Source organism: Cryptomeria japonica, chromosome 4 (assembly GCF_030272615.1).
Source record: "Cryptomeria japonica chromosome 4, Sugi_1.0, whole genome shotgun sequence".
NCBI lineage: Eukaryota > Viridiplantae > Streptophyta > Pinopsida > Cupressales > Cupressaceae > Cryptomeria > Cryptomeria japonica.
In genome coordinates this window covers 737140596-737167604 of record NC_081408.1, presented here as the reverse complement: position 1 = coordinate 737167604, position 27009 = coordinate 737140596, and the positions used below count along the sequence as shown (strand labels likewise).

Genomic DNA, 27009 nt, shown 5'->3' with positions numbered 1-27009 from the left:
TTCAACTTACTGGGAGCGGATCAAAATGGTATCAAACCCCTTAGAACGCTCATGGCGCAACAAGTGACCATCGGGACACAACCATTTGTCCTCGACTTCGTGGTGATTCCGCTCACCAAGAAAGGATATGACGCCATTCTAGGCAGAGGGTGGCTGGTGGCAGCCAAGGCCACCCACAACTGGAAGAAGAACACTCTGTCTATGGAGAATGGAGGAAGGAAGTTTATCATAGACCTCGAAACACAGTTGGTTAGTGAGGAACTGGCATCATCTTCGGAATTGGAGGGTGAAGGAGAAGGCAACCTGAGGAACGAAGGACGAGGCTGCAGGGAGCCCAACGACGAAGGGATTCTCAAACTAGGAGAGTGCTCCGAGGATGAGACAGGGTCATTGAACAGGCTCTTCCATTGGCAGATGGAGGATTATGAAATGTTCCAGAGCTACAGGCTCTAAGTAGAGGAACCAGAGCAAGCAACAGAGGAGGTGTACCTGTCGGAATACAGAGAATATTGGAAGGGAGACGCCCCAAACCTCGATGACGTAGATAATCCCAAGATTATTGGCAACGATTGGAACCCTGTGTGGAAGGCCGCAGCCTTCAAAATCTTTATTATTATTCTTCTTATGTACGGGAAGGAGACCATGGTTGTCGTAGAATTTGTGGTTCTAGGTTTTCGGATGGCCAGTGAAAATAGACTTGCTACCAACGGGTCCAAATTGAAACCCTACCACAAGAAGCGCGAAAGGGACCCGAGAGGCTGGACCCGAGAGTCCGGAGGGGAACCCGATAGGATGGAAGGGGACTCGAGAGGCCCGACAGGCGACTTGAGAGGCACGGGACCAACGCGGGAGACTCTTGGGCGAGGAAAACCGAGAAGGATGAAGGGCGATCCCAGAGACAGGGGACCCAAGCCGACAACTCTCTAGACAACTAAATTGGGAAATTGGAAAAAAAAAAACACCGTACGACAGTTGACCGTATGGCTGGAAAAAAAGAGCAAAGTGTGGTGGTAACACCGACGGTGGACACGACTGTGCGGTGGACATCACCGCCAACAGAGAAATAAAACACGCAACAGCCCCAAACGCACAGACACACAAACGCAGCGCCCACGCAAGCACAAGGCAGGCACAGGAAGGTGGCCACGGTATGGGGTGATCCGTACGGTGGAGGGGTGTTGACCGCACGGGAAGGTGGTCGTACGATTGGAGGTGTCAGTGTTGTTGTTGACTATACAGAGAGGTTGTATGGCCGGGGGCCATCGGGGACATTACAGAGTAAACAAAAAAAAAAAAAAACGACGACGATTAGATTGAAAATTTATTCGATGACATCTGGAGCCAGGACACTAAAAATATTAGAGTGTAGAAGAAGGGTTTTTGACATCATAAAATATCACAGAAATGATGCGCGCCATGGACTTTCGTATGGTCTAGAGAACGCACCTAGGACGTTGCCCCCGGACCCCGCAAGGGGCGCTGCCCCTCGACCCCGCTGGGGGCACTGCCCCCAAACCCTAGTTTATTTTTGAGCTACAGTACACTTGTTGGAGTTTGGCGAAGGGCATTAGAGATGTCACGGTAAGTGTTGTGGTTGTCCGTACTGTGAAAAATAAGCCTATAGCTAAGCATTGGCGGGGAAGCCATAAGCCATAGAGGGAGACGGATTTGAAGGTTGGGAAAAAATAGAGTTTGAGGTAAGGCATTGCAGGTCCGCACAGTTGTATGACACCAGGGAGTTATTCAGTTCAGTTATTAGCCTTTGGGGAGTGTGACGGAGGATTTGAGGTGTCTCCTAGCCTTTGTACCAGCGAGTTGTGGCCACCTCCAGGCAGGAATGGTACGCTTTGAGGAACTTGGAGTATGTCTCGACTGGACGTGCGGTTGCCTTGGTGGATGCACAGAGGGCTCGGGAGGAGCTGACCACCACGTTGGAGGCAAGAGTAGCGTGAGACTTAGCTCAACGTACCCAGGAGTTGGATGTCGAGAGGGCAACGTGGGTGGCTATCGAGGACAAATTGGCTAGGGAGAGAGTATCATTTGAGTAGCAGTTGGTGGAGGCTAAGACTGAAACGCGTGTTTTGCAGACAAGTTTGGTTTAGGCACAGGAGGACTGTGATGTCGAAGGAAGCAATAATGGTGAAATACACACTTGAGCATCGGATGGTAGCAGAAAAGGGTTTTCAGACGAGGACGCAGCAGGTGTATAAGTTCCGGGCTCGACTGGCGTCAGCAGTTCTGTTTAATGTCATCTCTATTTTGTATTAAGTCATCCGGAGACGACTTCTTTTCTTTTGGGGGGGATGATGTTGGCGGCATTATTGTACACAAACATAAGACTAGTTAATTAAGTTGTAATTGTCTTGGTTAGTTTGCAACCGTGGGGTGGTAGTTGCGGTGCGACGGTTGGCGCTCGCACCCCCTCGGTACCTTTAAATACTTCCGAATGTAACTTGTGAGAGAACAACAATTATGAATGGAATAACATCTCTTATACTTGTCTGATATCTATGGCGTTATTATTCTGCATTACGTGCTTTATGTTTTAAGTTATTCACCCGAGAGGGCAAACAATCACTTCCCTTTTTAATCTCCCAATATAGCATTAAATAATAAAGGCCCATTCATTATAATAAATCACCTTTAATTTAATAATTGGCCTATATATTCCCTTCATTAAATAAAGTAAAATACCGATAAAGTTAAATTTTGAATTTAACTTTATTAAGTTATAACTTATCGTTATTTAATTTAAAGAGCCTAGACTATATCAAAATTCGTCGTGATCATCAAAACTTAACCCATTGACAATACTAAAAATAGCAAACAAACTTGAAAAGGCTCCAAAAAAAGAGTGTTCCTCTCATCCAACTATCAAAATACGAAATCACACCTGATACTACCTCCAAGATTCCTTAACGCTAATCATTAGTCCACAAGAAACAACTAAATAGGCTGACAACTCCAACATATCGAACTAGCTTAGGAAGGGAACATTACAGTCAAATTGTCAAAATCTCAGACTTGTCTTAGAGCATCACAAAAAATTTCGCCATTTTGTCATTGTATGGAATCTATGTGATCTATACAGACATGTACTATACAAATTGATCGTTGCTGTCATCTATTTGCGATTTGGCATAACATTTTGTCATTTCTACGGCATATTCCCTATGCTCCGCATCACCTAGCATCATCAACGTACAATATACGCAATTTGGTATTGTTGTTTTTGTCATCCAATTGCCACTTGTATGATTTCAATTTTTTATTTGTTAACTTTTATTTTATTTATTTCATCACCAACTGTCATTTGCTAAAGCACTTGGTTCATCAATAGGAAAACCCACGATTCTATGCAAGCAGGGGGGCTTAAAGCTCAAGTGGTGCAACCACTGTTTGCCACCCCAAATGGAGCTCCACCCCAACATCATTATTGTTGATAATGTTAAAAAAAGACAAAAATTAAACCAAGGCACTTGTGGATGGTCACATGGGCACTCGAGGGCCTATGGCACAAAGGCCCAAAATTTGGCCCCTCATGTCCTAATTGGGCAAATCACCATAACTTTTCAACACGGTGTTCGCTTTTCAACAAAATATTATCAAAAATCTTGTTCAATGTACTTTCCAATGAACCAAGTTATTTTTCCAAATTTTGCTATTTGGTGCTAGTAATTGTTGTTTGAAGTTAGATCACCATTTGTGGCTACCAATCATAAATTTTTGCAACAATCTCTGATTTTTGCAATTCTTCTGGTATTGGAAAGGTATTGAGGGGCACCATCAAGCCATCAATGCACTTTTTCCAAATTCAAACCTAGGTACATTTTAATTTAGTTTTTGGATTAGTGATATCCTGGAGGATTACTTGGACATGGTGGAATTTGGGAAGGTGCTATTTTGATCAAATCACTTCATTTCAGCTCCAAATCATACATCAATCTCATGTTGCTTCAATCAAATTCAAAGGTTGCTCCATTGGGAGCTTTTCAATGTTCCCTGGAAACAATACAATCAATCCTTTTTCTATTGCTTTATTAAGATTCTCAAGTTGGTCCATTAATCAAGAGTTTCCAATGTTTCTCGATATTTGAATCATCTCGTCTTTATAATTAAGGTTCCGAAGTTTTCTCCACAATGTGCTTGCAATGTTTCTTTGCAGCAGGTCATCTCATTGTGGTTGGGCTATATAGTCTCTCTTTCCTTAATATTGATTATGTAGTTCTTATGGGGTATCATTGAGTCCTCCATTCATTACTATTTCATCACTTGTTTTAGTTTGTAACTTTTCTCTCTTTTGTAGAGTTGTGTACACTAAGTTTTCTCCTTTTTTTTGTTTGCTAGAGATTGCATTGTAAATGGGTACCTAACATAGCCTAGTGGTTGGGACCCATAATCATAATCATATTTGCATCAATTGCAAATGTCAACTACTCCCTAAATGGCACTTAAAAGGGGGTGATGGTGTGAATAAAGTATTTTACCATACTAGTTCACTAGTATGTCCTATTCACATGCTATAAGATCTAGAAGGTTGTTAGTTGCTATAAGATCTTATCTTTTGGCATTTAATTCTTATTTCCTAGGTCATTTAATAATTGTCACTTTAGTTGTCTCATTTTATAGGATTAAAACACATCATAATTTTGTTTAATCATATCCCTCTACCCTAAGTCACAAGGTTCGAATTCGAATTCGAATTCGACAGCCATGAAATTCGGATGAAATTCGACAAGGGAAAAATTTGAAAAAACATTCGGATAAAATTCGCCTTCTATAATTTTGTTTATTTTTAAATATATGTATACTTCTAATAAATTATCAGAATAGAGACCCTTGTTGGAGAAAATTCGAGGGCGACCCAGCAGTTGCAGATACCCATGACCCAATAGATAGATACAAAGCATATACAAAGAATACCCACGACCAACTGAGTTGTGTTTAGAGGCGGATAGCAGTGCTTTATAGAGGAAATTCGATTAAATTCGATTTTTTTTATAGAAGTTTGAAATTCGATTAAATTTGAACCTCATCCATGAAAATCGTTGTATCCTGTGACTTAGCCTCTACCTTGCCTTTATAAGCAAGGCCTCCTATGTCCATTTCATTTTCAATCAATTCATTAAAGCATCCACAATCAAACAAGCTATTCTTGCCATTCTCTCTTGTGGAAGGTTATTTTTGTTTTGCAATATCTTGAGGTGTGGGAAGTTCACAATCAACTCCAATACAATAAACAACATATTTCAATACCTCATAATTAGCTAAAAAGAAAACACTTAAAAAAATGAAAATTACAATCAATATTTAATAATTTTCATATTGCTCTTCATTGAGAGCATCAAAAACAACATTTGGTTCAATTTCATTTGAAGCACAACGCCACTTCCACTAGCCATGTCATATACAAAAGTTGTCACATCTATAGAGACTTTAGCAAGCTATGTAACTATAGCATCTAAGTCAACAGACTCAAGAGTTAGATCGCAATTCTTCGTCATCCCCACAATTTTATCATGTCTTATGTGACAAGAAAGAGATGCAAGTTGGAGTGCACAAAGACCAAACCCTTTGCTTCTTTTGCACACAATCAGTTGCACTTAACTAAGTGGATGGAGTATGTAGTTCAATTCCAATCAATTGAAGAACTCAAAACCTATCGAATTTGCAAATAAAATATATTGCGTTGTCTATTTGAGTTGGACAACATTCTTAGGGCCCATCATTTCAATAGATTCTATGAGGATATTCGCAATGGCAATTGCATCCTTGGCTCGCCCTTCACAATCTATTGCCTTCAACACGTAACTCCTTTAGGGAACACTACATTGACATTGTCTAGTGGTATAGTTTTGTAATCTTGTCATCCATTATAAATGGACACACACGATTCCAATTTATCCCCAATTGTTCTCAAAAATGCCTCTACTAAAGCTTTCTCCTTTGCCAATAAAGTGGTTCAAACATTTTCATACCCAGGACTAATGTAATCAAGATGTGCTTCGGAAATGGTCGTCGCCAAATCTTGCCAATGTGGTGATCTAACAAAGATGAAAAGAATCCCATTGCCACAAATGCAACAAGCAATGCTCTCATTTGCAACCTACCTAGATTAATTTTTAAGACTTTTTCCAACAAGCCTCTTTTACACAAAAGAAAGGAGGCATGCTCTTCTTGAGAAGATAGTAGCAATGGCATGAAATAATGTGAGCCAACCAATTGTGATAAGCAACTAGGAGACTTTTGCAATACTTTCTCAGCAAGAGGATGTGCCCTTTCCTTTGATCTAGTACTTACCATGTTAGCATCCTCTCATTATTTAATATACTATTATTTGTTGCTTTGGCAGGCCTTTTTTATTTGACCCCTAACAAATTCTTATTCCAAATGAGCTTTCTCTAAATTGTACGATCTCCTATACTCACTTCCACATTGGCTACAACACCAACAATAACTCCACTACTCGGAAGTTGTCATTGCATCAAATTTAAATAAACTCTTTGCATCAAGAGTAAATGAACTAGAACTACCAGCCATTTTGCATGAATATATAAAACAAAAAATCATTACAAATTTACAACCCTGAAAATTTGAAAACTTTACATTTTATTAAATCCAAATTTGCATGAATGGTTTCAAAACTTTACATTTTATAAATATTTGTGCTTTATTAATTTACAAAAAAGAAAGTTATTTGGATTGTAGGTCCTAAGGGTTGTCTACATGTAAGACATGTTGCAGATCTACATACATGTTTCACATATGATTAGAGGAGGTTGATTGTATTATGGAAAGTAATGTTATAGAGAATGATTATCAAGATATTTGGTATTAACAAAGGAGTAATGGCCTCCTTAAATAAGAGTTACAAATGGTTTATCCGATAAGGATAAGATCGACAACTAAGAAAAGTAGATGACAATTAAAAGAATAAAGAATATTCCTAAAGTCTATCCTAATGACATAATTGGCCATTACAACTAAGTATTACATTATTATTTTAATATCCTCGGTTAATGGTCAATCTATGAACTACACAAAGCTTATCCTGAAATTTTACAAATTTGTCAAAGACTCGATGACTTGATAAGAATGTCTACAGTCTAATCCTCTATTGAACATACTACAACATAATCCATCTTCTACAAGTTGTTGTATGAAATGACAATGAACCTCCTCATGTTTGGTATGCTCATGGAAGACTGGATCCTTGGCCAACTTTAGCACCCCTTGATTGTCACAAAACAAGGATGAAGACCCCGCTTGAGACATTTGCATGTCTAAGAGCATCCTCCATAGCCATACTACCTTACATGCTGCTTTGACTGTTCCCGATACTCTGCTTCTGTCAAGGAAAAAGCTACTACTAGCTGCTTCTTACCCTTTCTCTGTTTGTCCCTAAACACCTACTCTCTCATCCATTATTTGAATTGAAATTTCTCAAGCTTCAAAATTTCTCATGAAGAGTAACTGAGCCAGCCCAAGAATTTATATTTATATGTCCCTGATTTTTTTGTCAAAATTGTCCTACGGTTTATCATAAAGAAATAGTGTGCAAACACAGAAGCCAATAAATTATGTAACTGCGTAAAATCACAGTTTATATCTTCTCTTGTTCATCCTAGCTTTTAAAGTATATATAGCAGACCATGCATTGATGTTTTAGCATGTATGGAACTCGTTCATTATACATATTATAATATTATTTTGAATGAAGATCAAAAACCAGATAATATTACCATAGTATTGTTACCTATCATTTTAGAATTAATCTTTCTAGATCATTCAGTGAAAGCATCAAAATACTATCTTCATATAGTTAGAAAAATTATGATACGTCAGGCTTGTTTGGCATCTAACCCAGGACACTTGGTGTAAAACCTTCCTTGTTGATCATTAAAAATAAATCAAAGATCCAAATAACATTCTTTATGGAAAAACATGCTTACGATTTACAACATATAAAAGAGAACAGCATTGTATTGAATTGAAATCCCTAGCTACTTAAGTTCCATATATATTTCAACAACAGAAAGAATATTATATTGTTGAATTAAAAAACAGAATGTCTTAAATCCTATTGCCAAAGCCCTTCAAGAAGAATGTAGATCATAACAAAGCAAATTCATGATGATGATGATAAATCAATGTTCCAAATAAAAAATGTTTGAGCTGTACCATGGACTAGCACCGATCCTGTATCTTCGGGCAGCTCAAAAAGCAGCTTTTTGTATCGCCGATTATCCCTTTTAGGAGAAAAGTTGGGATGTGTAAAAGTGAAAACCTAGAGACAAAAATATCAGACTCTAAATGTTACCCATTCATTCTTAACACGCCCACACAGAATTTCGCTTGGAGAAAGTTCATAGACAGTATAGTGCCTAAGCATCTAATCACATTTGCAAGGAACTCTTGGTGGAATCATTCTTAATTAACAAAAACTGCCGAATAAAAAATAAAAATCAACACTCACAGGTTGGGATGGAGCTAATCTCGCTACACTATGCAATTTTACTACATAGGCTGTTTCAAAATGTGCTATGTCTTTATGAGACTTCACCTGCATGAAATGAAAAATGTGATTAATTATTTAAAACAAAGTCAACTGTAGCATGAGTACAAGATAAATGGTCTCAAACATGTTGAAATAGGGATTTACTTACATCATTATGAAGTTTCGATGCTGTAATTGGTTGAATAAAACTAGTGTACCTGAAACAAGAACTTCAATACTAGAACAGAAGACCAAAGAAAGTAGAATAAGAAATTCAAAATGGCCCCTCTAATATTCCAAACTAGGGACAACATCATAGGTAAAATTTCATAATAATTTGAAACTATAGAACATACGATGACGGAATGGAAATTCCATCGTCTTTTAAAAATCGTTGTGCCCCGTCTAAGCACTCAGGAGAGAGTTCATTATCACCAAATGAACCAAGCAATTCACTCACCTGCACAAGAATACAAGCATGACAGAGAAATAAAGAAGGGAAGAATTGAAAGATAAAAGCATATGAAACATCAAATCAGAATAGTCGGTAATCAAAATCCTATTAATGTTGAGTCATGACTAAAGATCAAACAGAATACCAGAATATCAGCTTTTTCTGGTGCAGCCCATTGGCGCATGTCACCAGAGACAACAGTTACAATATCTTGCCAACCTTCCAGTCTTATCAAGCTCTGCTTCCATGAATGAAAAAAAATCAAAATTTGCTGATACATAATAAAGATTTTCTTGCTTAATTAGGATTGTTAGAAACCAAATAATGATGGGCTTCTCTAATCAAAATAATTCTATTTTCACTCATCAACATAATTGAAAAACAAAGAGAGGTCTTACAGAAAGACAAGCATTCACACACTCTTTAGTTAAGTGCCCTGGATATAAAATGAGAATGTTTTTTTATGACCATGATTTGGAGATCATGATGGCTAAAATGACAACTGAAAGAGAGATTTTGGATCAGAGGTTTCCACAGGTAAAATATTTATCAGTAAATTTTGGAGTAACTGCATTTAAGTGATATTTATTATGCAGATAAATATTTACAAGGTGAATGTTCTATTTAATAGGTTAAGACCTAAGTCACGAGGTTCGAATTCAAATTCGAAGTTCGACAGCTTTGAAATTCGAATGAAGTTCGATGAGGAGAAAATTCAAAATGTAAACCATAGGAAACATATGCTTTCGTGATAGCAAAGATATTCTTTTGTCAAAAATTCACCACGAATGAAATTCGAAAAGAGGTAAAAATTCGAAAAAAAAAATGTCACTAAATTCTCTTTATATAAATTTGAGTTTTTAAAAATATCAGAATAAACAATATTTAATTTATATATTTTAATTTAAATTTATCAAATTTTATATATGAATGATTAAAAATTTGAATTAAATATTTTAAAATAGTTAATTTTTAATATATTAAATGTTAAATCTGATAACTTTTACTCTAAAAGTCTAAACATTAATATATTAACAACATTATTAATTAACATTTATATTAAATTTTAATATTATTTAACATTTTATCGAGCAACACCATTACATCCGGCAACAACTTATATTAGATGTTTAATATTATTAAATGTTTAATAAAGGTTCACATTTATTGGGCAACTTTTTGAAGTTTCTTTAATTTTCACATTTACCTATATCCTCTTTCTCCCAAAGTGGCCGTCTAAAAACCCTATCGGCGGCAAGCATTGCGTCGACCATTGACTCACAGCCCTCGTACCTCCCGACGGCAATAGCGAACTGGTTATCTGCTGATGTTCGGCGAATTTCGAACTTCAAGGATGAAATTCGGCCGAAGATGGTGACTTAGCTTAAGATCACTACTTTAACTACCTTACCAATAATGAAACCATAAAACGTTTTTGGACATGAAACGATTACAATTTGTTTGAGTGTTATCTCCTAAAATCCCTCTAGAATGAAATCATAAGAGAAAACAAAGATTTTAAATTAGCAGATTGCACAGCAACATTTTTGGTAAGAACTTTTGGAGAAATTGCATCAAAGAGATTTATTTATTAAGTGTAATTATTTACAAGGTTAAAATTCTATTTAAGGGATTAAAGCCACTCCTTTAACTACATTAGCGCATCAAGGCAAACGAATTTGTGATGCATGAACATTGGAAGGGCAATAAAGAGGTATAGAAGTTGATGATCAACCACAGTAGCCAAAATTCATCTACAAGCAAAACACCTATCACACAAAAGAGATCAAACAAAGATTGTATGCTCTATAACAACCAAAGAATTTTGTATTATTACACAAAACAATATTGGAGATACAATTACAATGAATGAATGAATCCTTACAAAGGATGAATAAAAAAATAGGTCCAAACCCTAATGCTTAAATTAGGAGAACTAAAGCAATGCAAAGTAGGAGACAAATAAAGCTCAACTACATGCTAGAACTAATGCTAGAAAAGCCAACTATAGATTAAAAAAGCACCTAAGTTTAACTTGCGTGAAAAAATAATTAAGGATAATTAATAAGTAATTAGATAAATGTCCTAATTACTCCAACATCCCCCCCCCCCTTAAGATTAACTTAGAGATAAGAAAAAGAGCTAATGATGAATGCCAAATGCATGCATGAATGAATCTCCGCAACAAGGCCTGATCAGGTACTCGTGCAAAGCAATGCAACTCACACCAACACAACTCTCACAACCAGAGAAAAGGAGATAACCCAGTGGGACAAAACTCCTCTCTAAAAGAGAGAAAATAAAATAACAAGATGATCCATGGAGGACTCAATGATACCCCCAAGAACTACAAACAAACAAGCATGCAGCTTTTTTGAGGTGCTCACATGATTTTTTGTTTTTGGAAGAATATTCTTGCTTCCCAAAAAGATTCCATGTCACATGCAAAGGGTTTAGCTTACTAATTTTTCCAATACACATAGGAGGAATATTTCGTGAGAAAATAGCATATTCCAATAGCTTTTTCCAGCAATTGACTTTTTTCAGGTGTAAAGAATATTTCTAGAATATTCTATTGATATCAGCAATTGACTTTTTGACCTAGTTGATGATCAAATGCAAGATCCATCTGCAAGCAAAACACCTATCACACAAAAGAAATCAAGCAAAGATTGTATGCTCCATAACAACCAGAGAATTTTGTATTATTGCACAAAACAATATTGGAGATACAATTACAATGAATGAATGAATCCCTATAAAGGATGAATGAAACCCTAGGTACAAACCCTAATGCTAAAATTAGGAGAACTAAACCAATACAAAGTAGGAGCTAAATTAAGCTCAACTACATGCTAGAACTAATGCTAGAAAAGAAAACTATAGATAAAAAAGCACCTAAGTTTAGCTTAAGTGAAAAAGTAATTAATTAATAATTAGATAAATGTCCTAATTACTCCAACAAGAGGGATCAACATAGTTGACACTGAACTTCGAATCAAGTTTGGCAAAGTCACAAGTGTTACTAGCCTTACTGAATGCTGACTTGGTGAATGTAGAAGGATAGAAGTGGAGGGAGAAGAAATTAGTAGAAGAAGAAAAAGGATTATAAGTTAAAAGATTGGTGGCCATCTCATAATCCCTTAGACTAGAGGTAATTGTTAAAGATGACCTTAGATGTTAAATTTCATCATCAAAAAGATGATAATACATTTTGGCAAGCAAGGAGTGCAATCGCAAAACAATCATTTGAAACACTTAGTAGGTCCTTGCTTGCATTTTGCCAAGTCAAACAAAGTTACATTCAAGTTAATACTAACTTACAAATGTTGCACAAGTATAACCTAATTCCATGAAGGAGCAGATGCAATTTTGAGGGAGAACGTACTACCACTCAAGGGCATGGTCCTTGAGTGTACAAGGAAAAGTTTGGCTAAGAGACAATCGTCATCGACAAAATTAAGGAAAGTAGCAATGAATGGAGTGAACTCATTGACAATGTTCTCAATGCATTGAAGAATATCCATGCTAGAGGAATGGGGAACTAAAAGGGTGTGGAGAATATCCACAAGAGAAAAAGTGTTAGCTCTATCCTCCTTAGAGCCCACCTCATCATAAAGTAGGTGCAAGTTAGAAGCAAAGCTTTGACATTTTTGGTTCTCAATATGCTTGTAGTGAGCATCATAATCAAAGTGATCATCATGAGCAAGAAAGGAAGAGTAGTTGTTCTCCTCCATAATAGTTGAAGTTGTAAACGACAAGGTGGAAGAAGGATTAAGTCATAGACAATGACATATGAGATGAAAGGAGCATAAAGAGAGAGTGTGAACTAGATGGAAAGGGGGAGATTGGGAGGAGAAATACAAAGACAAGAGATAAAGGAAGATGGATAGGAGAGAGCTGATGGATAATAAATGGATGACAGAGTAGGTTTTTTGGACAAATGGAGAAAGAATGAGAATGGGGAAGAGAAAGGGATAAAGGTAAAGTAACTAGTAAGTGGAAAGTTCGTAAGAAAACAATGTGAGCTAATTTGTAAAGGAACGGTGTACAATAAAAAGATAGGGACAACATTGTGATAAAGAAGGAAGAAAAATGAAGATTAGAAATAAGAACAAGAATTTTTTTGAAAAGTAGGGTATATGCTGATTTTGGTATAGTATTGTAAAGCTTTTGAAGTGTTTATGTTTCACTTCGAAGAAGGTTGTGTGTATGTTTAATGTAGTTCAGGTTCACCAAAATATAGATAAAAAATGAAGAAAGACTAAATATATTATTTTTCATTACTAGAGAACATCCATTCACCTATACTCTGATTTTCACTCAAATAACAACAATATTAGCCTTCAAATATAATTAGATAAATACAATGCTAGAGTTGAGCTTGAACAAGAAACTAGAAATGGAAAAAAGAGAGTTAGAGAGATCATGTCTGAAAATGGTAATAGAAGAATCAAGATAGTTGGAGCAGGTTGAAGAAATAAGTTAGACGAAGTCTCCAAAGTACACAGAGCCTTTCTAGAAAGATAGCAAAGCCGTATAAGAATTATCACACTAGTGACCTCTAGACATGCTTGTGAACTCTAGGGTGCCCTCATCTCTATTTATCAATTAGTGGTGTTTGATGCAAATGCTAAATGTACCCTATTGTACTTATCAAACCTATTCTTGTAGTTGGCAAAAGCAATTGCCAAGATGGAAAATATTGGAAGGAGAGAAATATTTGTGTTTGAGGCACATTTAGTAGCTTGACTATGCCAAACCCCTATTTGGCATGTTTTAATAGGTAAGAGGTAGAATTTAGGAGTGTGGAATCCTAGATGTGCAAGTGCTGCACCAATGGTAGTGTGTAAATGAGATCTAAAGGTGGTTTTCCAAAAATAGAAAGCATGTTAAGTTGGCAAGTGATTGATAAAGAATGGTGAAAAGGTTACTTTTCTAAAATGGAAGATTTCAATAAAGGGACTAGTCTAGGCACCAACTCACAATTGGAAACATGGTAGGGTTAGAATTCTACAAGAGGGAAGATCATTAGCAGGAATTGTCAAGGAGCAATAGTGCGAGAACATTGTTGTCCATGACAATGTTGGGGTGCAAACAAGGTGGAGAGGGAAGTCATATACAATAGGGGACATGTTTTGGTGAAATTTAGTGCTCCTAGATGCTTTAGGCTAGTGAATAGTCAAAATGGGTCCAATCCATGTCTATTGATGATGAATGCTAGAACAGCTGTAAAATATTAAGGGAAAATAGTAAATACAGCGTATGCAACTATTCAACTCTACACAATGTTGTCATCAGCCACCAACTGGCAGTTCACAAAACATTGCTCTTAATGCAAATGGTTGGAACCTTTAAGATTCATCGCTTAAAATTTTAGCTCGGAAGGAGGGCATTACTCATTTATTTCAGCAAGAGAATTATCTTCATGTACTTCTGAGAGAGTTGAGGATAAATGCCTTGATGCTTATGACCTTAAGCTGATTTGAGCTTCTATTTCCAATGAGGCCATTCTCAAAGGCATTCAACATGTTCTATTGGTTCATGATACAATTTGGTTATTAAGTTGATTTGGGAGGGGATTACTCATTTATTTCAGCACGAGCATTATCTTCATGTACTTACTCCTGAGAGAGTTGAGGATGAAGGCCTTGATGCTTATGACAGTAAGTTGATTTGAGCTTCTATTTCCAATGAGGCCATTACTCATTTATTTCAGCATGAGCATTATCTTCATGTACTTCCTCCTGAGAGAGTTGAGGATGTAGGCCTTGATGCTTATGACAGTAAGTTGATTTGAGCTTCAATTTCCAATGAGGCCATTCTCAAAGACATTCACATGTTCCATTGATTCATGATACAATGTGGTTTTTTATCAAAATTTTGCAATGATATAATAATAAGTAGATAATATTAATCCAACATAGAGAAATATGTGTACATATTGCATGATTATTTTTATCATCTTATTTAAGATGAATAACCTTTCTTCTAGCACTAACAACCTCTACTTTACATGGCTGCTAAAATCACCAAACAACCAAACTATAGTAGAATTAGATTATTATTTAAACCTAAGCACTGCATCTCGAGGTAGCATACTTGATGAAGCTTGAAAGGTTGGTTATTCTTCCTATTTGCAAACCATTTCTAGTAAATTCAGACCCGATTAGCTATATGAATTCGCTATTAATTATTCTTTAAAGGACATGCCATTAAGTTAGTTATGAATGCATCTATATATTTATAATCTACTTATATTCTTAAACTTATCTCACAATATTTTATTGCTGCTGATAATATTTATTTCTGCTTTTGTATCTTAATTTTCCTTTTTGTTTTTCAGATTCCTATTTTTTTATTTTCTGCTGAATTCATTCATTCATTGCTGGATGCCCCTCCAATAAATTGATCTCCCCCTTTTATATCTTAAATTAAGAGAGTCACACCTCTTCACATGGCAAGGGATACATTCCTTGATAAACTGCTGCTTGTATTTTTTATTAATTGCTGACAATTATATTCCTTCTTACCTAAGTTGGCCCTTTACAATGAACTCTTTTATTAATAATATTCTTTCTTACCTAGGTCGGCCCTTTTACAGTGAACTTTTTAAATAATGATATCCTTTCTTATGTAGGTCGGCCCATTAAAATAAATTGCTGCTATTTTGTTTCATCACCTAGGTTCAACTGATATAAAAGCCACGATCTGATCTTATAAAGGCTGCAATTTGTTTAAGGGCTGCTAACCCTAGTTTGGCGGAGACATGACAAATCTTTTATTTGAAACCAAATTTGCCATTTGTTTAAGGGCTGCTAACCCTAGTTTGGCGGAGGCATGACAAATCTTTTATTAAAAACCAAATTTGTCACTAAATCATTGATCTGGTCTCTAAGATAGTAGCAAGTTCAAGACTAAACCTTATTCTCCAACTTTTGTACATCCTATAACTTCCTCTAAACTTAAATCACTCAAGCAAGCTGATACATATGATCATGTGGACCACACTACATGGCATGCAACATTTCAATGGCAATGGCAAGTTCATCAATGCTGCTAACAACATTTTTAAGTGTTTGTTTCCTCCATGGGAGTGGACATCCCCGCAATTAAAATATGTTTATACAGGTGTCTAGTACTACTAATAATATAAAACAATTACTTCTCACACCCCATGAGAGCTACATTACATTTACAAACACTAAAGTTTTGTCAAACCCACATCCCAAACAAAGAGCTTTAAATTTAATACCTGTCCTCGATAAAAATTCCAAAGCTTATTACAAAAAAAATTAACATAGAAAACTATAAAAAATGGAATGTGATCCTTTGGAGAAATGTTTAACAATAAAATTTTACATATAATGTTAAATTTTCATTGGTAGAAACTAGAAATCTCCCGGATCAAGAGATGCCATACTAATACAATCGAAGACCAGTTTACATAAAAACAAATTAATTGGAAAAGCTATAGAGGCTGGAGCAAAATCCTTTTATAGGGCTCTTCACATTGACTTTGGATACATCTTAGCAAATTTGTGAAGACAAAATCACCCAATGAAAAAAAGAATGAAGAACTAGTTCAATTCCAAATTCTTTAAGGAAAGAAATAAATATAAAGTTCTAAATAATCCTACAATTATTACTATTAATAATCACAATAATAGGATAGTATTATTTCAACAAGATTTGAGATGATCTTATTTAGGATACATAAACCTCTTATTATTTAGGATATATAACCTATCTTCTACCACTTAAGACCCCTATTTCATGTGGGTGTTAAAACCACCCAACAACCAAATTATAATAGGCTGAAATTATTATTTAAACCTATTTAGTATTAACCCCTTTATTATATCTCACCAATATTATGCTATAATATAAATTGAAAGGTGGCAGGGTTTAGATCATGTATGGTGTAATTAGGGCAAGACATGACTGAACCAAACTTAATGTCAACTGATTCGAGTCTTCGACGTCGAGTAGTCTAGAATCTTGATTATTTCATAGCACTCTGCCAAGTAGCATTTATTCATGAGCTCTCTTCCCTTGCTCATCTATACCTTCAGTGCATGGCATTCACATTGACACGTAGTAGTATGGAGAAGATCAAGTTGAGTGCAAGCCATGCAACAATGAGACAAATGGTTTTTATAGGGGAGATTTCCTCCATAAGGCTAAGGAAAGTAGTCTTCCAACAAGAAGATGTGAGGAAAGTAATTACTGAAATTCTTGGACAAGATTTTCTTGAGGAAACTACACATCACAAGCTCAACTCAGAAATAGCCTCTAAATCTATCGACAGCATTCTCATGATCACAAGGGACAAGGTGTTACCAAAATCTCTAGGCAAAGCAAATCTGGATAAGCTTTCTTCATTCCTCTGTTCAGTTTGAATTCTGCAACCGAACTTTTATTCAAAAGATGAGGACTGGCTATGTTCACATGGATGGAATCATTAAGGAGTTAACTTATATCCAATGCTTTCTGAGTGATGGGTGTTGGCTGGAAAGGTACCAGCCCATGGTGGGTATGCCAAATCTTCTTCATCCTAATAAGTCTTTTTTCCCACAAGAAAGATTCTTGGTCACTAAGGCTGAAAAAGCAATTAGATTCCTAAATCAACAGGCAGTGCTGAGGAAGCTGGAGAACAGCTCCTTTGGCCCAAAGGGAGGTTGCTGAGGTCATTTGGTCTGGTCTTGCATACTAAGATTACATGATCGTGTCTCTAGTTTATTTTAAGGTTTTGTTGTAAATGTTGTCAAATGATTTGCTCTATATGTTTGAGTTTTGTTCTCATCTCGTTCTGTTTAAGACTGTATACAGTTAATTATTATTTGTAATTGTTAGTTGGCCTTTATTGCTAGGAGCTTGTTTTTTTTGTCTACTACAGATATATATTAGTGTGATATGGCGATAACAATGTCTATGGTGACAATCTTCAAGGGTTGTCATCACACTCGGGGTTACCGTTATTTGTTTTGTCATCTTCAACCATAAACAGCATGCATCTTTTCTGCAAATTAATATAATGGGAGAGGACCCTTACCATCACTTTATCTATCAAAAAAATATATATATAACTTTCCCAACAGTTTCTTCATGTTGGTTAAAGATAGTAATTCCTCCAGGGGGTTGAAGTTCCACCTCTCTATTTCTTTTTCATCTTTTGATGATGCACTTGATATGTTTTTTTGCACTTAAACATACTCCAATACACATAAGCATTAGAGGTAGATGTTACTGTTATTGCTTGTTCGCAGAGATGATTATGATTCAAATGTAATGCAAGGAAAGTTATCATCTTATAATGGAGCTCTCTCAATACCATATGACAGTTTTTTTTTTAATATACTGCTTTGTATGAAACTGCAGTGCTCACTATCAACTCCAAAAGCAGTTTTAAAAAATGCTATAAATCTTTAACATTATAGATCAATGCTTCATAATACCAAGTCACAATATATATAGTTGAAGTAATTTGCTGTTAATAACTAAATTAAGAGTGACTATATATGGAGAATATCTGATCATTTCAACCAATAGTTGCACTCAAATTCTTCACAGCAGAGTTATATGCTTTTGAACCCTTTTATCCATGAACTATATATAATTAATATTCTCCATTCCATCATTTTTAAACTTTTTTAGCATAGCTCCTATGGATCTGATAATGATCCAGTGGTAACTAATTTTATATATGGCTTGGTCAACCAAAGCATCTCATGTGTAATTTTTATGCTGAACAACATAAAAAGCAGATGACATTGTGAAACAAGAGACTAACTTACATTAAGTGTAACAACTGCATTGGGATTCTTCTCCACGGCATAAACTCTCAATTTTCTACCTGTTTCTCTTGCAGCCTGAACCATAATTCTTGGTAAGTAATAATTCAACAGAAAGCCATTGAGAACACCTCATACATATAATAAAATAGAAAAATAACACCTAATAAACAGTCTACTTGAACGGAAACAAATTTGTGAATAACCAACCTGCAATGAACACCTTACTAGTGGTCCTCGGCCAGCACCTACAACCATGAGTACCTGTATTGATGAAAATGTTAAACTGGTAAAAATTAAGAAGTCAGCCACAGAGATGTCCACTTGCACATTCTTCATAGACACTAAAATTACAAGGAACTACAGGTTCGTTCTGAATATTGAGAAAGATGAGGAAGCATAGCATTAATTGTCTCGTATGTTTTTCTACTTACAGTAGTAGTTGTTGATGCTTCCTCCTCAGGCACCCGATCAAGTAGGGCTGCATGAACTGCTTTCTGATACTGTTCAAGCATTAATGAAATAAAATATGAATGAAATCAATGGATAATTTCATGACCAGGTAGAATCTATAAAAAAACAGCATAAATTTATTTAATGATCACTAATTGCTTGTCTAGCAGAAATTAAACTAGATAATCACTCATCCAATCGATCACCAGATGCCAAAAGCGTTTACGTTGGACAAGAAAAGCTGCAAAACAGATCTAACCAACCTGAACATACTTCATGGTGTCTTTCTCAAACGTTTCATAAGTTTGAGCCTCAAGATTATCCATTAGAGGCTGCAAAATAAGTAATCCATAAATCATAATCCTGAAAAAGGAAGACCTCCACATATATCAACAAATAACTCATGGACCAAATATCATTTAAGATAAAAACAAAGTGGAAAATAGTAACACCATTGCCAAGTATAGAAAGCCAAAATTCAAAAGATAGAGGATACCCCTTATGCTGACTTAAGAAGATTGATTTCAAGCAATTCAAGCATTATCTTTTACCTGCAATGGAGCTTGTAAAAAGTCCCTGTAGCCAAGCTGAAAGAAAAAGGTAAGAATTAGCAATACTAGTTATTTTAAAAAATACAAGGAATTATACATAATCAAGCACAATACCAAAAGAGCACAAGTAATTTCAAATACCCCTAACTTCATTCAAAATACCTCAAACCGTTCCTGTTCAGAGAGAGGCTCTATCCGCTGGTAAAGATATCCAATGTAATCCAAGTATGGCTTCAAGGGATGCTTCCTTATCTGACCATCTACATTCCAATAAATTTTAGATGGTGTGACAGCAAAATGTGCATTGCTGAATTCTTACATCAATTGTGCAATGAAAAATCCTGCTTTGAATTGTACTGTCCTCTTAATTTGTCATTGGTTCAAGGTTCATTTAAGAGACATAAATAAAGTTTTAAACTGAACTCCTCAAAATTTCAGGACACACCTTCACCAACAACACAGTCATTCCTTTCTAGGGGTTTTTCTGAGCTCTGTGCAGTAGTGTGAAGCAATCCTTCTCCAGAGATCACTATCTGCAATATGAGTGTTATCAAAAGGGTGAAAACAGAAACCCTAACAATGTCCAGCAAGAACATAAAAGCAGTCAAACAAACTGCTAATATTCAATCGACACTATCCTTAAGGGAATTCCTAAGTACTCTCTAAGCTAAACACAAAATACAAAGCCTACAACATTAAGCATAGAACAATTAAATGTAAATTGACCGCTATTGCCTATTGCAGTGAACATTATATAAACTTCCAAACACCACAAATATTAATTCTCTCTAATTAATCATCATAAAGGGAAAAAATCTATCTTGAAGATGCCATTAGGACAAGGATCTTGGGCTATGAGGTGACACGCAATTTTGAGCACCCAGCAAGGGTTTGCATGTTCCAACCTCTCCCTGGTCAATCCCACTATTTGTAGGAGTAATGACAACTAATTTGGCCTAGGAAGAATAATAAGTACATTCAATAATAGTTCCATGAGTCTACAAACACCAAGGAACACTCCTACTCTATGATTCTTGTTTGTCAATCATAACTTGAGAGTAGCGACCAGTAGGCGTGTATGTGGAATAAATCCAAATTTTTCTTGTGTCTAATAGCTGTAGCAAATAGCTATGAAGAAGCAAAAGAATGGAACCAAATTATCATATTTTTCTGCCCAAAAATATGCTGCCCATGTATGAACAGCTACCCCATAAATCAAGCTAAGAACACAGCTCTCAAATCTGAATAAAACGGAAAGCAACCCTTTTGAGTCCCCAAATACTATTAATACCTAATCTCATGGTGAATTCAAATCTAAATATAGATACTTGTTCCTCCCAAAAAAAATCATACTGGTTTGTTGCTCTCTTGAACTACGATGCTCAAGTATGTTGCCCTCTAGAAATGGTGCAAATTGACTATAGTCTACCTGGTTTTTGTTTCAAAGATGGTAAAAAAGTCAAGAAATTCCATTCCTGGGGCAGGTGCAGTTATATTATAAAAGAAAAGCTTGCAGAATAAAAAGTTATGGGAGGCTCAGCTGGTAAGACGTGCGCATGTGTGCACATGCAAACAAGTGCATATAATCCACTAATCTCAATGGTTTCATAAATCTTCCTTTTATTCAACAGAACCTGATCTATACATTGGATTGACAATTTTTTGGGAAACAAATGTTGTCAGTTTATTCAAAGTTACTAAAGACCATATTTCCTTGCCATGCCAGTTTTGAAGCCAACAATTAGTTCTCAATGCTGAAGTTAACATTGGGCTGGTACAGAACATCTCAGGGAAGTCAGAAAACAGGAGAGCAGATGAAGAAATTAACTATTTTACAGTTGGCAACAACATTGTCAGCTGGGGCAAAGGGTGATCTCATAATGGACCTGGCAATTTCATAGTTTATCTCGTGGAAACAGGGTAATATAACAGCTGGGAATGTTGTCTCTTCCATTCCCTCACACCTATTCAAAGGAAAATGGCTATTTCAATGACTATGCATTAGAATAGAATAGAAGAATTCTAACATCCATGACACCAAAGATATCATATAGGATAGAAGACCCTCCCATTCTAGCTTTCTAACTTGTTCATCTTCTGCTATTAAGCTTGATGATGAGCTCCTTTGTGTTCTCAACCTTCTCCTCTTCAAACAAAATCCGTAAGGAAACAGCCATTAATTTACCCACATATTTGGCCCAACTATCACTATAAGCTTCACATTCTAGAAGTGCTTTTCTGATTCAACTGCCCTAGGTGTGCAAAAGATACAAACCCTTACCTCATATTATTCTTTAGTCCTCTTCCATCTACCTATTTCACATCAAAGATCATGTTAACTAGTCCTCAATTGGGCTATGACTAACTTTAACCTCTCGGGATATTTGGCCCCTATGTATGCCTTTTGTTGATGATCATAAGTGGGGTTATATTCATCAAAATATCATTTCCTCTTTCTCCTTAACGGATTTACCACATAAACTTGCAGAATTTATCCATAACAAAGGTTTTTCTATCCTTGTTATTATTTGGACATGCATTTATACTCCATTTGCTCATCCACATGAAGTTTTGTTTCATCCAAGACTTCTTTCTCTCATTCAAGATTTCCCCAATGACAGCCTTAGGCCACCTATGTGCTTCCATCTGTTCATTTTTTTAATATAACTCAGCAAACACACCATAGCAATGGCCTCAATAAGGAAGGTACCTGTAGTATCCCTTGGCTAATCTGACCCTGTTTCACTTATTTGAACCCCCAGGAATATTGTCAAACACTTGGCATACAATGTTTGAAGCCGCTGTGGTGAATTCTTTATTTGTCTTCGTTGGGTTTGTAGGCTGCAAATGAAGTTATGAAAAGCTTCTAACAACGCAAAGTTGTTATAGAAATGATATGCTAGCTGTTTTAGACCTTTACACACACATGTAATGACTGAAATTAACTAGTACAGCTAGTTGACATTAAGACAAACACTTGTCATGCATCCCAAAGTATACCTACAGCCATTAGGCATTTAAGCAAACAGTTGGCATGAAAGCTAAGTGGCTGATCAATGTTGAATGTCACCATGAATGTGGAATATGCAACTTATATCTCCGTTAAACATATGCAACCTCCAAGTATTTCATAATATAATCATAATAGCAAATGATGCAATGAAGTAATGATTTTCTAATACAATGACCATAGATAGACAACCTGAAATTTCAATGGCTGCCTTGATATATTGGTTTGATTCTCCTCATATGCAAAGCCCTTGTCAAATATATATAGCTGTTCACCTTTCTAAATTCCCTTCTATAGAATTCGAACTACTGTAGCGCACTGTTCATGGGCACTGTTCGTGACACTGTAGCGCACTGTTCATGTGCACTGTAGCAGCAAATAAACCCTCTGTATGATGTTCTCAATCTGCCATATACATATGCCCTCAGCTATGCCAATAAATCTGAAAATAAATCTCCAATCAGCACAATGTCAACTCTTGGATGAAGCCAACCCTAGGGGCAACTTCAGATGAATATCTCACACCCTCAGATTGCTGATGCAATGAAGTCTTCACGTTCTCCAATGCCGATACTCTGGACAAGCTGCAGAAACCCCCCAGCTTCTTCTCCAAAGCCAAGAGACAAGTCTTCTCATCAAAAATAACAACGATCAATCCCCCTTCTCTTCTTTTCAAAAGCCTTATATATATTTCCCATGAAGGTTCGATTTTCTCCAATAAGGCATTAAATCAATTAATGATATTAAAGGACATTTAATGATATAATATTTTCACTTTGTCATTTAATATTTCACCTTGGTAAAAGAGCCACAATTAATTAATTAAATGGTCCCCTTTAATGATACTTGGACCCTTACTTAAGTTATATAACTTAATAATATAAGCTCAAAAACATTAATGTTTATTTAAACTAAATAAACATTAATATATCCATTAATACTCAACATTTTTGAACGTCGTCTGAACTGGGAGCTGACACGATGAAGTTGCATATGACCATACCCCTTTACTAAAAATAGAAGGGGTCCATCTCTAACATCTCAAAATTACTATAAATAGTAAGTATAGCAAATGAAGTCCAAATGATACCAAACGAAAGCCAAATCGAAACACACTGAGCTCTGGAGACGATACAAGCCTCGGGAGACCCTCTATCCATACTCATTAGCCTACAAGGGTCAAATTGATAGGCTAATCACCCAAAAACCATGTCTACTAAAATGGGGACATTACAGTACCTATGTCAACTAGAAGAATCTCATAGGGGACTAAAGCTTTGAGCTTGAATTTTCTTACGATCATGTGTTTTTAAAGAATCTATATTTTCTTTCATTTTAACTATGAAGTGTTGCTAGCCCATAATTAACGCCCATACAACACCACCAAAATTACTACAAGCCCAAATAGAATCCACATTATTTTTAGTTCCCATCACTCCACCTCCCTGCTTCTATTTTGCAATGCATTGCGGTTTCCAAGCTCATAAAGTACTATTCCTTCTTCAAGTATCTCAGCTAAGCTTGTTGTTGAAGTCAATCCTAAGATACTTGTACTATGATACTTAAGGAATATTCCCTTCAAAATAAAAGTTGAGCTGGGTTTTCTTCTTTCTATTGGAGAAAAGCATGATCAAGGCTTTTGTGGTTTCCAAGCTCATAAAGTACTCTTCCTTCTTCAAGTATCTCAGCTAAGCTTCTTGTTGAAATCAATCCTAAGATACTTGTACTATGATACTTCCTAAAAAATATTCACTTCAAAATAAAAGTTAAGCTGGTTTTTCTTCTTTCTATTGGAAAAAAGCATGACCAATGCCATGTCGGTGCTGACTTGCATACCCACCTCCTTGCTAAAGTGTTTTAAGGCATATAAGTGCTCTTCTAACCCTTGAGAAAATCTAACAATCAAAATGAATCATCGGTGTACAAGAGAAGACTTACAACATACCCTCCCAAAAGAACATTGTCCCCTCCTTGCAAGTTTAGCCATTATTCCATTTTATGTATATATAGGCCAAAAAGGGTAGCGATTAGAGGACACCCTTGTTTGACACCTATTTCACTACTGTAATTTTTTGAAAAGCCTGGCTGAATTTTGATTTTTACTCAAACGCCTGCATGAAGACTGCGGGCAGCCACTCTATATTGCTCTAGGATACAACATCCTTCATTCTACACCATAGTTTACTCTTGCGAATTGTGTTGAAAACTTTCTTTTAGCCAACAAAATAACGAAGGCTTCCTCTCTTCCATTCCAAGCTTTTTCAATGTTATGCCTTAAGTAAGGCCATGATCTATAGTTGAGTGTTTTGGTCTAAACCTACTTGCCCTTTAGCCTTCTTATCTTTTACTTCACCCCACTTGCTGACCTTGTTCTCATGCTTTCGAACAGCTTTGCAAACAAAGGATTGATCGTGATAGTGGGATAACTGGAGGGATTGTTTACATCACCACTGTTAAAAAAAGGTAACACTAGGCTGGGCGTTAAATCACTTGGAAACCCATGTTGAATGATGTTGAAAATTTAGTTGTATGAGGGGTGAGAATGTTCTTTCCCTATTTTTAAGTATTTTTTCTATAGCTCAACCATGTCACAAGCCTTTCTTGTACTCGTCTCCTTAATTCCTTCGTTAAACTCTTGCAAAATAAATAATTTTGTTGCGGTGTTGTCTATGGGAGGGGCCTTTGCCAATGGTTCATGCTGATATAGTTGCTTTGCATATGCAAGCCATTGAATAGTTGTGATGGTATTCCATGTCTGTTATTTACACAAACAACTTCAAACCATTGTGCAAAGGTTGGTACTTGTGTGGTTCATTTTGTTTTGTTCAAATTTTTGGATCAGTGGACTAACGAAAAGGTTATACATGAAGTTGTTGTAATGACCACCCCTATTTTTCCAATGAAAAAGACTTGCAAACTACTATGTGATATCAATTAAATTGCTTAATAATCAACATGGCATTTTATCAAACACTTGACAAACATACAACAATATATGCAAAACCCGAAACTTCTTATTTGTTGTTAAATACTGATTTGCAATATAAATGTGCACATTCAACTGCCTTATGGGCTGCGACAATTGTTCAGGTTTGTATTCAACAATTACAATGCTTAGTTATGAAAATATGATAGAAAAAACCTGGAATTGAATGTTGTAGTGGTCTGCAGATGTAATGGTAGCCTTCCAAACTTCTAATCAGCAGGAAAAACAAGTAAACTTCATACCAACATTGTTCAAGCACTATAGCAGCACTATTCACGCTCACTGTAGCATTTTTACTATTCACGCGGCACTGTAGCAAAACACTATTCACGCGGCACTGTAGCAAAACACTATTCACGTGGCACTGTAGCAAAACCACTATCTTCAAATCTGCACTTTCAAACCCCTGTAAAAACTTCATGCGAGAGCACCAGATGAAGCCCAATGTGTTTCCTGAATGAAAACACCATTAATCCTCCTGACTGTGTCTTTCAACAGCGAAGAGAATGCTAGCAGAGAGGGATTCCGTCCTCCAAACCCAATAATCAGATCTTTACGAAATCCAACAGCATAACATTAATCTCATCCAAGCATACCCCAAAAGAGAGCTCTCAACCTCAATTTATATCTTCTTCCTGGATGCAAACACTTCATTTCCTAAATGTGGGATAATACATTTTAGAATAAAATATTATTTCCCACAATGTACACATTAAAGGGAACTTTTAATATTTTAAACATTACTTTATTTTCCCAACCTTATAATATAACGATAAAGTTAAATATTTAATTTAACTTTACACTTTATCGTTAAATATTAAAACATTGTTGATAATCCCTTTAAATCATTGTCGCCTTCAAATATTTTTTACTGATAATTATGCCAACCAGGGAAACACTAAAAATTTCAAGTCACTGCTTGGAGACTAACTTACTATAAATAGTAAGTGTCTAGAAACCCTGTCAGAGCAGCACCGAATGGCCTGAAACTGAAAACACCTAGGCCAAAACACCTCAGGATCCCACCAATGTCCTTGTTAGCCTTCAGGACCATGTTAGAATAGGCTAACGACACCCCATATCATGTTGCGCTAAAAAGGGGACATTACAGTTGTAGGCAAGGTATGGATGTAGAGCTCAATTGTTGAGTGCCATGATTTCATTTCTTGTCCTAGAGAATTTCTTCCATTTTTTATTGACTAAAATATGGTGACGAGGATCTTAAGTATTTCACTCTTGCTGGGTTTTCACCCATTAAGGGTTC

At 36.0% G+C, this 27009-nt stretch overlaps 1 protein-coding gene across 5 annotated transcripts in view; it reads right to left on the bottom strand.

Annotated features, from left to right (window-relative positions):
• The window catches only part of LOC131027445 (protein arginine N-methyltransferase 1.5), a 113730-nt gene that overhangs the window by 16991 nt on the left and 69730 nt on the right, over nucleotides 1-27009 (bottom strand). For 3 of the 5 annotated variants that reach the window (XM_057957518.2, XM_057957519.2, XM_057957517.2), the window contains exons 10-21: nucleotides 20195-20282; nucleotides 19912-20009; nucleotides 19750-19785; nucleotides 19462-19530; nucleotides 19180-19248; nucleotides 18956-19009; nucleotides 18749-18823; nucleotides 9097-9189; nucleotides 8854-8957; nucleotides 8667-8715; nucleotides 8477-8563; nucleotides 8182-8287 (exon numbers count right to left, since the gene is read on the bottom strand). In XM_057957518.2, coding sequence (XP_057813501.2) covers nucleotides 8182-8287; nucleotides 8477-8563; nucleotides 8667-8715; nucleotides 8854-8957; nucleotides 9097-9189; nucleotides 18749-18823; nucleotides 18956-19009; nucleotides 19180-19248; nucleotides 19462-19530; nucleotides 19750-19785; nucleotides 19912-20009; nucleotides 20195-20282 — 928 coding nt within the window. The remainder of the gene's footprint in view (nucleotides 1-8181; nucleotides 8288-8476; nucleotides 8564-8666; nucleotides 8716-8853; nucleotides 8958-9096; nucleotides 9190-18748; nucleotides 18824-18955; nucleotides 19010-19179; nucleotides 19249-19461; nucleotides 19531-19749; nucleotides 19786-19911; nucleotides 20010-20194; nucleotides 20283-27009) is intronic. The other 2 variants (XM_057957521.2, XM_057957520.2) reach the window with 1 other exon arrangement.